Genomic DNA, 13,868 nt, shown 5'->3' with positions numbered 1-13,868 from the left:
ATACAATAATATTACAAATTAAAAAACATGTTTTCAATAGTTGATTCTTCAAATGTCTTCAATTTTGAATTTTTCTATCCACTTCGATTTACATAAAAAGCCGATTAATAACTCTTAAAATCACATGTTAGCCTTTCTCCTTTTTGTAGCCGTTTCAAACGCATCAAAGGGAATTGATGTCTCTCAATCAACATCAACTTCATCATTCAGTTGCTTAAGAACCAATGGGTTTACTTCGATAGTTATAGTTCGTGCTTGGAGATCATCAGGAACCTTTGATACCAACTGTGTTCAAACACTCAAAAATGCAGCTTCTGCCGGATTTACTGCCAAGACTTCTGATGTCTACTTTTTCCCTTGTGTTTCCTGTGGTGATGCTGCTGGTCAAGTGAAAACTTTCTGGTCCAAAGTTGAGTCCAACAGCCTGAAAGTTGAAAGAGTGTGGTTTGACATCGAAGGAACGTGGACAAGCAGTACTACAAGTTTGTTATTTATTATAATAAAAATATTATTAATTAATAATAAATATTTTATAATTAATAATTATTATTATTTCGACTTTTAATAGATTAGTAATTTAAAAATATATTTATTAAGTATATAGTTTCAAAACTAATAATTATAGTAAATTTAATTCAACACTTATAGTTAATTTTAATAATTCCAAAAAGTAATTTATATAAATAAAATTGTTATATTAAATTTATAATATTCAAACTATATTATAGGTATACTATATATATTTAACTTTTATACTATTCAAACATAATAATATTATTAAATTATTATAAATAATTATAAAATAGTTATTTTCATTGTAATAGTGATTTTACTATAATATTAGTATAACACAACAAGCAATAGAAACTTCTTTGACGCTATGATCAACGAAGCTCGAGCTATTGGAATTAAATACGGCATTTATGCTTCAAAGAATGGGTGGACTTCTATTCTTGGGTCATACACTTTTAAATATGCGAGTGATATTCCTTTGTGGTATGCCCATTACGATAACAAAGCAAGTTTCTCCGATTGGTCATCGTATGGAGGATGGTCTGCTCCTACTATGAAACAGTATTTGGGAGATGTAGCAACTTGTTCCGCCAATGTGGACTACAATTACAAGGCTTAAGACCATTTTTCATTTCCACTTTATTGAAATAATTAACAATTGTTAATATTATAATATAAACAATTAAAACAATGTTATAGTATATTATAGTATATTATAGTATATTATTTAATTTAAAGTCTGTCCATTATTTATTTTTATATCTTCTACATCTACATCTACATATATATGTTTGTCTAACGCATATATTTATTTATTTATTTCAGTTGTACGTTATTCTTGCGCTTCTTAATAGTATTTTATTAATAAGCAATATACTATAAATATAATTGTTTTTACTAATCTTAATAATAAATTGTGATGATTTTTCAATACGAACGATAGTTAATTTTTACTAACTATCGTTTTATTCAAGTTTAGTTCCTTAAGAAAAGATAAAATTATAAATGAATTATCTTTTGTTTGATGAACTAATTATTGTTTTAAATAGTAATTGTATAAACAGACAGACAAACAAGTTTTTGAAATTTAAAAAAGAAGTTAAATAATAAAAATAGTTAAAAATTAGAAAAACGTATTTTTTATTTAAATGAGATTTAAAATACTAATAAGAAATAAAAAGGTATTAGAAGTAATGGTATTATAATGAAAACTTTTAATACTTTAATATGTTATACGTTTAACATATATATCATATTTCGATAAGGTGTGATAAAAACATAAAAAACATTAACAATTGAAAATGATAGAGGTCTTGATAAATAATTAATAAAAAGTGTTAGATAGGTCTATCAAATCGATAATAAACAAAAACAATTGTAGAACAAACACAAAAATTTTTAGAAAGACAACACCAAAGATATAAAGAAGTTGTTGAATGTTATTTTTGCGTGCAGACTAAGATACCGAGTCTATAATACAAACGGATTGTGTTTGGTTTAACAAGCCAAACAATATATGATAAATGATTTTGTACAAAAAACACACATTATGTAAATTAGAATGAATGTTTAAAATAAGTTGATGTGTATATGTAATGTAAGTTACAAACATTTTATAAAAAAAAGATATTTAAAAATGGATTAACAACAAGTATCGGCAATAGATTGTAACATGTACATCAAGATAATAACAACTTTATATCAAATAATAGTTAATTTTTAATATTGACCAGTAATAAAGTTGTGTAAGTAAACACCAGAACAACAAAAAAGTGTTAAATATTTAATTCATGTGTCATGTAAACAACTTTTTAAATACATATAATTTTTATTCATTGTGATGAGTGTCTCTATCTTATTATGTACTATTGAAAACATATTTTATCACCTGGTATTTAAAGTGAAAACTGTTATTATAATTATAATTTAAAAATAATAAAAGTTGATTCTTTTTTTAATAAAATGAAAAAAAATTAAAAAGAGGAATGCGACGAAAAAGCATTTTTATTGATACAAATAACAAAGTTATGAATTAATATTTGGGCTAAAATGATGTTGTTGACCCGATAATTATTATCGGGTTTAAAGTGCTTGTATTTATTATTTTTATATCAATTTGTTGTATTTATTTAATTCTGGATATTATTAAACCAATACAAACCAATTTAAAATTAAAAAATGAAAATTCAAACAAATAAAACACAACTTTCAATTTTTAGTTCTTCTTTACTTTTCAAACACTGTTTTATCAGGGAATTTAGTGACCAGCCATCTGTGCATATATCTCATTTCCTTTTCGAATGTTCTCTTCGTCATGTCGTCATTCACGCAGAATACGTATGGATTAATTTCTTCGTTCTGTATTTTTGCGACGACATTTTTGATGTGTTTGTCATTGAACATCCAGAACTTTGCCAAATTATATTCTCTGACGTCCAAACCATATCCTTTAATAACTTCGAACACTCCATATATATACGACCAATTTGTTGTCTCCCAAGCCCTAGTTTTCTTACTTCTTGTATTTTCAAAATCGTCCCAAAAAGCCTTTTCTACTTCATATGAAATACTTTTCTTAAAGAAATGAGCTGTATGTGACATGAACCGGTGTTTAGTGTTTTCCGGCTTTCCAAAGTATTTATTCACAATTTTATTTGAGTGAGCCACGCAGTTATGAAATAACGACTTTTTAGCAGACACCACGTCTGGAGATGGTCCTTCGACTTGGACTTGGATCATTCCGTCTTTGACAAGTAGTCTGGTGGTGTTGGTTTATTAAAGAAGACGTCGTCGTTGAGATAAATGAAGCACTCCCCGAGGTTTTTAATTTTATGTAAATTAGTTTCAATAGCTTCACTATTAAATACAGGCAAGTACTTCTTCTCTATAATTTGTGAGTGGGGGACGATTTCTAAAGTGATGTTATTCTTCATTACTATAAAACTCGTCATGTTATATGGAGCGTCTAAAAAAGAGGGAACTTGGTCGTCGGTCACTATAAAGTAATTTTTAACATACGGCAAGTACTTATATACACTTCGTATTGAGTAGACTAAAGTGTCTGTATTTCGATACCGATTTGCGTCGAATTTTGTGACGTATTGCTTTAAATGTGAGAGCCAAAGAGGGTCCGTCCCATTCACCCAAGTCCACACAACATCGATCCGGTTGTTGCAGATCTCAGGCAAGTCGGTCATCTTTTGTAAATCAATTTCAGTCTGATTTGATGTAAATTTGTTGCATAAAACACATTTTTGAAGCGCATTTTTGCGCTCGCGGGATTCTTCTTTTTGGTCAACAAGACCTTCGGTCTTAAATTTGAAAGGATCTGTTGGGTCATTAATTGAATCAATTTTCTTCTCTTTGGCATTGTTTGGTTTGTTGTCGATGTTTTCATCGTGTTTTTCATTTGTTTTTTGTTGTATAGATAGAGCTAAAACGGAGTATCTGTTATACTCTTCAAGTTGCGTTTTATTGAAAATTGGCGTGCCATCCTTTTTATCGAATTTTGGATGCGGAATTGTTGAAAATTCTATTAATAAATCATGGTCTTGAAATTCCGTGTTTGTGGATAAAGTAAACAACATTGTTGTCTTTGTCGTTTGCATTGTAAGCAAAACAAATGATGACATTATAATAAATATACAAAGGTTTATTAAGAAGAGAAGCTTGTATAATGTCATTCTTCAGTGTTTTGTATTTTCAGTATTGTTCACTGTTTTCGTTAAATTCCAAAAAAATGCATTCTGATGTGTTTTTTCTATTTTAAACACATTAAATTAATGAAAATTTGTAAGTTTTTTGATAGTGTAGTTTTATCGGATTAAAAATTGGTTTGTTCGTTGCAATTTTGCACCGATATATTGTTTAAAAAAATTGGGTACCGATATAAAGCTCAGTAATTTTAAAAAAAATTTATTCAAAAAAACCTGATTTGTTAAGGAAAAATATATAAAATAAAAAATTTGTTATAATTAAAACAATCGGCTCCTGTTAAAGACAGGAGAGAGAACGCACCTGTGTCACATTCTAATTAAAAATCAATTATATTTTTATTATTTAAAAATTAATTTTTATGTTATAATTATTTTCTTGAAAATTTTCCAATATTGTAAAATCATGTTTATCAGACCAAAGTTACTCGTTTCAAATTACAGTAAAACCTCCCAAGAGCGGTACCTCTGAAGAGCGGGCATTTTTTAGACTAAAACTAAAAATAGAGTTCTCTATCGAGCGGTAATTGAGGTTTGATTGGCTAAAAATGCCCGCTCTTGAGAGAACAAAATTCCCACGCCCTCCCGCTCTTGGGAGGTTTTACTGTATTAATAAAGAGTATGATTTAAATTGTTTTATTATTATTAAAGTAAGTTAAAGTAATTTCAGTTAATACTAAAAAATTATGTTTCGAGTTTTTGAATAAGAAAAAAGAAAAACATAGAAATTCTAGTTTATTACACTGGTTGTTGTTTTTCTGGTATTTTTAAATATTATCAAGATTTGATATAATTAATTATATAAAGACTTGAACCAATAATGATACGACTTATTTTAAAATTTATATAAAAACAAAACCACCAAATTTGTTAATAATGACATTTTTATTATAGTTTGAATTACATTCAAAAAAATAAAAAATGTTTTATTAATCGAATTATATTATAGTATAAATATATTAATTTTTTAGTTATTTATAAATATCTATAAATTTAATTTATTTTAATTATATTTTTAGTTTTAAAATATTTCCAGTAAATTCAACTAAAAATTATAAAATATATATATATAATATTATTAAATATTTCTAATGTTTCAAAACAATAAGAAACGTTCACAATTTAATTTATGACCATTACAAGAAATGCTTGAAAAGTTACTGTGACGCTTTATGTAGTCATTATTGTTGTTTTAATATGAGTTTATTATTTCTTTAATTATTCATATTTTTATTAAAAACAATTCAATAACAAAATAAGAAATTTTGTTATAATAACATTAAATTATTTAATTGTAAAAAAAAAATATTCATATATTTTGTTGTCGCAGATATTTGGTGATACAATTTCATATAACAACACATTTTTAACTGCTACATATTTATCAACTCTTTATAAATAAGTTATTGAAACTCCAATTGAGAAATGTAATATCAATGTTGTATTATTTCTTCACCACTTTATATCAATAATAATATAAAAACTATAATAATAACAATGTGTAGAATATCAGTGGAAATTAGTGTTATACAATTTTGTTTCAAATTGTTTTATTAATAGAACTTATTTATATTTAATTTATAACAAATAATAAAATATACTATTACAATAACAAATTGAATTGTTTCCAAAAAACCAGAATGTAAAAACAAAGCAAAAGTGTGACTAGAACAATTCCCAGTCAATATAATCCGATTTGAAAAACAAAAATAACAATCAATCAACATGCCAGTGACATACACAACAGACGTCGCCTTAGTCAAAGAGACTATTGCAAACAACAAGAATGTTCTTGTAGTCTTTTATTCGCCTGAATGCGCACAATGCAAAGCGAGTGCTCCAATGTTGGAAAAACTTTCAGAAGAACACAAAAATCTCAAGTTCTTTAAGGTTGACGCAACTACAGCAACTGAGTATGCTGCTGAATACCAAGTCACTTCACTTCCGGCTTTTGTCTTCTTCCAAGACCAGAAAGTCGCTAAGAAGGCGCCAGGAAGCCCAGATGCACTTAAAGAGATTATTGGCATGTCTCAATAATTCATCAATTGCACTGGATTTTTTTTATTAACATTTATTAATTAAAATAATTAATGTTTTTATTATTCAATCTAAAATTAAAATAATAATATACATTTTAATCATTACAACTGTTTTTACAGTTGGGTAAATTAAACAAATTTTTGGTTATGCCTATTTAAAACTTCACTTGATATTTCATTAACACTAAAAATAACTCTTTTGCTTTTTTAATCGACCTGTTTTTGATTGGATATTATTTTAATTTTTGATGATTTTACTCTTTTGGCTTGTGTTGTGTTTTAATTGATTTATTTTGTTTAATATTATTTTTGTGTTCAAAATACCATTTTTAGTTTATAAAACTCATTTTCTTGAAGGTTATACACATTTAATTGTTTGGTTCACTGTTGAGTGCTTTTACCATTGCTAATAAGCATATTCACATATAACCTTTTCAACATATCATTTTCAACCACATACACATCTTTTCAAGAAAAAGATCTTTTTAATACAAAGCACACCAAGCTTTTAATGTTTAAAATAGTGCACTAGCCCAGTTTTGTATTGATGAAAAATAACTTTTACACATCGCATTGTTATAAATAAATTCACTCTGACATAATATGCACTTGATAGATAGAATTTCATAGCACTAAGCTTCTCCATTTAAATTATTATTTTGATTAAAACATGATAAAATAAAAATATATTACCAAAAACCAAATCAAGTTTATTAATCAATTAAAATAGTTCACGAAGCATTGAAACAACTTCTTCTATTTTTAGTCTTTCAAGTGGATGTTGTGACCAACACAACACAATGATATTGTACATTTTTACATCAACATAATCAGGCTTTTCGAGACGCTTTCCCAATGAAACAAACTCGGCTATTTTCCATGGAAATTTGAATTCAACATCACTATACGCAATTCTCCAAGCAAAGCATTCATACATAGTCATTGCAAATGAATAGACGTCAGCTGGTCTTTTGTACTTTTCTTGTTTTAAAACTTCAGGAGCCATGTAAGTTGGTGTTCCAACACCTTTAGTGAATGTCATGTTTGTCATCATCATATTAATATTTCTTGACGATCCAAAATCAGTCAATTTTGCATTCACTTTTTCTGATGCATTCAATGAAAATACTAAAGCGTTGTCTGGCTTAATATCTCTGTGTAAGATTCCATTCTCATGTAAATACATAATGCCCATAGCAACATCTAACATGAATTTGAGTCGTAATTTCATGTCAATTTCACTTGAAGTTTTATTTTTTATCAAATCTTGTAGACTTCCAAATTGAGCAAATTCGGTGACCAGACACACTTTGTTTGGTATAAACACGGCACCATAGAAGTGGACAATATTTTCACTTCTAAATTTGTCTAACATAGAAACTTCATCTTCAAATTCTTTTTTACTTGATTTATCATCAGAAGATTGTTTCATCTTTTTGATTGCAACTTTGTCACCTCTGAACTCCCCCAAGTAGACAACCCCAAATGAACCTTCCCCAAGTTTCTTGGTTTCTATCAACTCGGTGTAGTCCAGTCGCGTCGTCATTTTTGTCACAGCACTTACTTCTATTTTTTCATCAATTTGTTTTCCTGTTTCCAAGTCGAGTGCGATGGCTACAATATTTGAATGGATATTACATGTGCAAACTGGTTTAATAAAGATCTCAAATTCACATGCAAATCCCTTTTTAAGAGTAACTAAAGTTGGCTCAGTTCGTATCAAAAATTGGTCGCAATTGTCGATAACACTGAATTGGACTTTTATTGTGTGATTGGTGTTATTTCCAACACACAGCAGTTCGCGTGTCTCTTCATTCACTTCTATCAAACTGTCTTCATTGAGAACTCCAAATGTAATAACTTGTTTATTACTCAACAAAAAGTCACCAAGATTTTGCAAAAGGACATTTGATTTCTTCATATTATAAACACAGACATTCAGCATCTTTTTCTTTTCTTTGTTGTGAAGATTAATTTGGTAACACAACACTACTACTATTACTAGAACAAGAATTATTAATATTACAACACCTACAATCGTCCCAAATATAATATCATAGCGCATTGCAGTCTTACAAAAAGACCCACTGTCATCAGGTGCATGCCACCCTTTACATTTAGTACATCGATCATTTGTTGCAGCTGTGCAATATTGAATTGTAGAAGAGTGGTGACACTTATAGTCAATATTTACATAATTGTTGGAGCACTCGGAACAATAAGTCATTGAAGTGCACTTAATACAGGTTTCTAAACACTTTGAGCATCGACCATTTGAGAGGAAATACCCCATTTGACAACTGACGCACCCATTTTTGGTCTTTTTAAGACAAAATTGAGTCAATTCGTCGAATGGAAGACACAACTTTGTTTCATTTGCTATTCTGAAGTAATTGTCTGCACACGACACACACTGTTTGTTATCTAAACAGGAATAGCATGATGTTTCACATTGTCTACAGTCTTTTGAAACGTAGTAATACCCAACTTTACAGATCGCACAGCCAACAGCATTTGGCATTAACATATCACACGTCTTATGTAATGAACCAACTTCTTTACATGTATGTTCACTCGTCAAATAGAATCCAGAGGGACATGAAATACACAAAGTTGTGTTGGAACAATTCACACATGAAGAATCGCACTTTTCACATGTATTCTGTAAAGTCAAATAATACGTGTCTTCACACTCTAAACACCCTTTGGTACTCATTTTCTTGCATTTAATCAAGTCAGAATATTTAAAAGATGATTGAATTAATTTGGTCGAAGTCATTAGAACACATTTAGAATCCGAAACCATATAATTTGGTAAACACTCTTTACATATCATTGTGTTGTTGGAATAAATTATTTGATAGATGCAATTGGGTATTTTAGACGTATTTTCACAATATATATCACTTATAGTACTTCTGTAGTAATTATCGACACATTGGATGCATTTACCTATAGCACTTCTGTGACAATTAAAATTGGTTTTGGAAATACAATTTCCGTCTGAAAGAAGTGTCTCTTTGTCACACAAAATACATTTAGAATTCAGTGAAATGATACAATTGGCTGTTGGATTTGTGACACATATGCCTTTGACTATGTCAGTGGTTTTAGAAGAACAATTAAGACATTCATTGATACCATAAGTAGTACATTTTTCATCTGATTTACAACTCTCAGCTTGTTGTGAATCACTTGAACGTACCAAGTCCTTTGAACACTCAAGAATTTTAAGTTTATTATTAAATAAAATGCAGACACTTGAATCAACACAGTTCATACATCTATTGTCATTTGAAAGATACATCCCTTTTTCACATGTATAATTCGCATTATTTCTAATATAATTATACTTATAATAAGATTTGCCACAGACTTTGTTTTGTATCAATGTAAAATTGTCATCACAAGAAAGACACATCTTTAAGTCTTCATATCCATTTAATAAGACGTACTTACAAATTGACTCATTAGAAGAAACATAACAATTGGAGTTGATCGCAAGTGTATCTTGACATTCACATGAACTACTTGTTTGTATGTTATCGCCTTCACAGTTATCAAAAGGAATGCAACTCCCGTTTCTTAGAAAATAGTTATTGTTACATGTCAGACATTCGTCTTCTTTATTTTGTATTGTACAAATGTTGTTATTTGATACACAGTTTTTAGTAGTTTTATCATAGTAATTCCCATCAATACATAACTTACAAGTCTTACCAATCGAATCCCAAAAATACGGAGGATAGCACTCTACACACTCCACATTCGTGTATGGTTTTTGACATAATTTGCAGTTATCAAAGGACGAGTAACACATTTTACATTCGGAAGTTTCATTTACAAATATAGCGCCCTTGTTTAAATTACATTGAACACAACTCCCATTAAAGAATCCAAATCCACTCTTACATTTTGTGCATTCAGCTTTTGTTTGGTCACATTCGGAACAATTTGGTAGCGTGTCACATTTATTACATTCACCTTCACTGTCAGGGTAGTATCCATTCATACATTGAGTACAGTGCTTTTTGTCATTAGAACAAAATTCGTTGATACAATAAATCTTTGAACATAAGTCGCACGTGCCTCCTGAAGTTAAATAATAATTTGATTTACATACCTTGCATTGTCGAGTAAAATCATACGAACAATATTGGCAATTGGCATCAAATTGGACACATTCAACACACCCCGGCCCACTCGTTTGTCTAACGTAATTTTTATTGCACTCAACGCAAACACCAGTTGAATTGTTACATCCACCAACACAAGTCGAATCACACAAATAACAACTCAACCCGCAATTCACCGAATTTTGGTAGTTATAAAACCCGTCCGCACATTGTGAACATTGATTATTATTATTATTACAAGTAGCACAAGTAGGTGTTTGGCAAGAAACTTCAAAGGTCGATGTGATGTATTGCCCATCGTTACAAGTGTGAGTACTACTACAAGATACACAAGATATGACATTATCAGTATTATATAAACAATAATTTGGTATACACATCCCACATGATGGAGTTCCGTCCACACATTTTAAACAATGATTTTGTGTATGATCATCACAAAATTGTGTTGTTGTGGCTGCTCCTTTGAGTGTCTCGTTTTTATAAAAAGTGTCCTGTTTATTATTAAAATAGATTGTATTCTTTATTCCAAATTCTTTAAAAGTGACCACATTGGTCAATGCACATTTAATGTTTGTTACAGTTTTGTAATTAAAGACTAATTCGCCAGTCGTTTGAGTAATAATTTCGTTGTCAGAGATATTACACATCATATCATCTTGAACGCAGTAGACTTCGGATTTTCTTGAACACCACCGAATGCCCACTGCATGTGTTACAAAAAGAACCCAAAACATTAAAATCTGGTTGAACTTATTTGATATTTTGATTATAAAAAATGTAATTTCAAAAACTAACCTGGTTTATTATAAAACGTTATCTTAATCACCAATGTTGTTTTATAAATGAAATAATACACATTTTAAGGTTTAAAAAACAGGAATCAAGTTAAAATATTTTGAAAAAAAAACTTAAACGAGTTTTGTTTTATCTCAAGCAGAATCCCGACATTTTACAATTAAATAAAACCAAAAAAACTATAGACAACATCTTCCAACGAAATTGATGAATTTAATTATTAAATGTTTTGAAAATATTAATTAAAAAACGTTGGTTATTTGAATTTACTTTTGCTTTAATCGATAATTTTTTGGTTGACACAATCAAGTTTTTTGTTTAATAAAAGCTCAAATCGTAAAAAAATTACAGGGAGGAAAAAACCACTTCCATTATTTTAACTGCTTCCTATCGATTTAATAGTTATAATCAATAACATTATAATAAAAAGTATGATTCAAATTACCACCTTGGACAGAAAAAGTCTCCACAAGGCATATTCAGCCTTCAGGATAAACAGTACTATACATTTTATTATATTAACCAAACTTAAAACCCCTGTAAGTTTGGTTATTAATATTTTTGATTAAAAGTTTACACACCAACTGTAATTATATTTTTTTTCAAAAGGCATTTCAAAATCAATTACGGAAGAATACAAATTTTTTAAATTGGTAAAAAAGATACATTTAAAGATCAAAAAAATTTTAAAATAATTTTGCTGTTTTTGGTCAGAGATTCTTTCGCTATCTTGTTAATCGAATTTAAAGTATTTTTAAAAAAACTGTAAATAATACTTAAGTAAATTGATTTTAATAGAGTTAGTCGTAAACGTTATCCTTGGCTTTTTGGTAAATAAATATTGGAAAATATCGGGGTCATGTTTGAATAATAAAAAATTGTTGTTTTAGTTTTTTCCAAAATTTTTCATTTTTTACCTAATTACCGGGTTTTAAAACAATTATTTGTGTATAAATTGATAAAAAAAACAACGTTTTACAACAAACTCTATTTGTAATTCTTAATATGAGAAACCAATAGAATTAATTTCGTTTTAATAGTTGGTAAATGGACATCAAATATTAAAAAAATATAAAACAAAATAAGTTATCATGTATATCAAGTTGTTTATATAATATATGATTTAAACATTTTTATATACAAATGAATTACATTGAGTTTGTTATAAATAAAATTTAACTATCACCTCCGTTATGTCATACTCTACAATATTATCGACCTGTTGCCACGTCAAATTTGTGTCTCTATTGACTTGGTTTTTATGGTTTGCATTGTAAAGTCTGTTGTTCTTGTGTAAAAATTTCTGGTGTGTTTATCGTCTCAGATAATGTTGTCTGGTGTAATTTCCTTCTTCTCTACAAAGTCTGTGCCTTTGATCATTTTTTGTGATTTTCTTTGCTCTAACAAAGAGTTTGAGATTTAAAATGTTTGGAAACCCAATAAAGATGTTGACTTGGTTCAAAAATTGCCTCTTCTTGTATTGACAATGTACATGCCTTATTTGTAAACATTGTAAGTCACAAATAGCTTTTTGATTTTGGTGGGCGATAGAAAATTGGTCAGATATGTTCAAAATAACAAATTACACTTGTGATTACACGAATAATGTAATTTATATTTATTTTTCGAGTTTTATTAATTTTACTATATTTTACTATACTATAAAAAAACACTCTATACTAAAACGTATTATATTATTATACCATTTAAACCTACTATATTAAATTATATTTAAACTATAAATTAATCCAAAGAGTCTTAGGCCGCTGCATATGGATTTACAACATTAAAGTGTATTCCAGGTGTTTTAAATTACAATGGTTCGAAAGTCCAGTTACTTGATCTTCCTGGTATTGAAGGATCCAAAGATGGGAAAGGGTGATAACGACAAGTCATCTCCATAGCGGGTAAATGTGATTGTACAATGCTTTTAATTGTGGGACGAAGTCACCTGACTTAAAGGAAAAGATATGAGTTCGAGGGCTTTGGGATTAGATTGAACAAACGGCCACCTAAGATCAAAATAGTGAAGAAGAAGACGGGTTTGGTGTCATTTACACCATCAATTCCACAGACATGTTTGATACAAGAGAATGTCAGATTGACATTAAAAGAGTACAAAATATTGAACGCGGACGTTTATTGTGACTGCGACGTGTCAGTCCAAGACCTGATTGGTGCTATTGACCAGAGTTGTAAGTACATTCCATGCATTTATGTGGTGAATAAGATCGACCAAATGAATAAAGAAGACGTAGACAGACTAAAAACAGAACCGTATTTTGCGTGTATCTATGCAATGACAGAAGAGGGTATAGTAGCACTCAGAAAACAAAATTGGAAACAACTAAATCTGATTAGAGTGTATAAAAAATTCCAGGAGAATTTCCGAACTTTAAAGACGTTATTGTAATCCCAGCAAAGAAGGCAACAGTAGAGAATATTTGCTTTAAAATTTATAAACAACTTGTAGGACAAATGATATAGGCGTTGGTGTGGGGAACTAGTGTCACTAGATCACCACAGAGAGTTAAAAAGGAACATAAACTGGACGACAAGTATGTCCTGCAAAATATTGAAGGAGGGAAGTGATATTTTTCTGATAATTATGTTGATATAAATAGGTTTGAAGATATAAATAAGTAAATGTAGTTAATTGTATAGTAATG

The 13,868-nt window shown here is 29.0% G+C and overlaps 5 protein-coding genes across 5 annotated transcripts; 3 read left to right on the top strand and 2 right to left on the bottom strand.

The window, feature by feature from the left end:
- Positions 1 to 124: 124 nt before the first annotated feature.
- EIN_352860 (lysozyme, putative) lies at positions 125 to 1,132 on the top strand (the record flags this gene model as incomplete). The annotated part of the gene is made up of 2 exons (XM_004255382.1): positions 125 to 486; positions 859 to 1,132. 2 exons carry the CDS (start codon positions 125 to 127, stop codon positions 1,130 to 1,132), a joined length of 636 nt encoding a protein of 211 aa, XP_004255430.1.
- Positions 1,133 to 3,248: 2,116 nt separating this feature from the next.
- On the bottom strand, positions 3,249 to 4,100 carry EIN_352850 (hypothetical protein; the record flags this gene model as incomplete). The annotated part of the gene is made up of 1 exon (XM_004255381.1): positions 3,249 to 4,100. One exon carries the CDS (start codon positions 4,098 to 4,100, stop codon positions 3,249 to 3,251), a length of 852 nt encoding a protein of 283 aa, XP_004255429.1.
- Positions 4,101 to 5,951: 1,851 nt separating this feature from the next.
- EIN_352840 (thioredoxin, putative) lies at positions 5,952 to 6,263 on the top strand (the record flags this gene model as incomplete). Its single annotated transcript, XM_004255380.1, has 1 exon — positions 5,952 to 6,263. One exon carries the CDS (start codon positions 5,952 to 5,954, stop codon positions 6,261 to 6,263), a length of 312 nt encoding a protein of 103 aa, XP_004255428.1.
- A 723-nt stretch (positions 6,264 to 6,986) lies between these two features.
- Positions 6,987 to 11,138, bottom strand: EIN_352830 (protein serine/threonine kinase, putative; the record flags this gene model as incomplete). Its single annotated transcript, XM_004255379.1, has 1 exon — positions 6,987 to 11,138. One exon carries the CDS (start codon positions 11,136 to 11,138, stop codon positions 6,987 to 6,989), a length of 4,152 nt encoding a protein of 1,383 aa, XP_004255427.1.
- Positions 11,139 to 13,016: 1,878 nt separating this feature from the next.
- Positions 13,017 to 13,612, top strand: EIN_352820 (developmentally-regulated GTP-binding protein, putative; the record flags this gene model as incomplete). The annotated part of the gene is made up of 2 exons (XM_004255378.1): positions 13,017 to 13,090; positions 13,162 to 13,612. The coding sequence occupies 2 exons, from the start codon at positions 13,017 to 13,019 to the stop codon at positions 13,610 to 13,612; spliced, it is 525 nt and encodes a 174-aa protein (XP_004255426.1).
- Between the last annotated feature and the right edge of the window lie 256 nt (positions 13,613 to 13,868).

Source organism: Entamoeba invadens (genome assembly GCF_000330505.1).
Source record: "Entamoeba invadens IP1 unplaced genomic scaffold scaff_1105074726205, whole genome shotgun sequence".
Lineage (NCBI taxonomy): Eukaryota > Evosea > Mastigamoebida > Endamoebidae > Entamoeba > Entamoeba invadens.
Note: the sequence above shows the minus strand (reverse complement) of the source record. Positions and strands in the feature narration are given on the sequence as shown.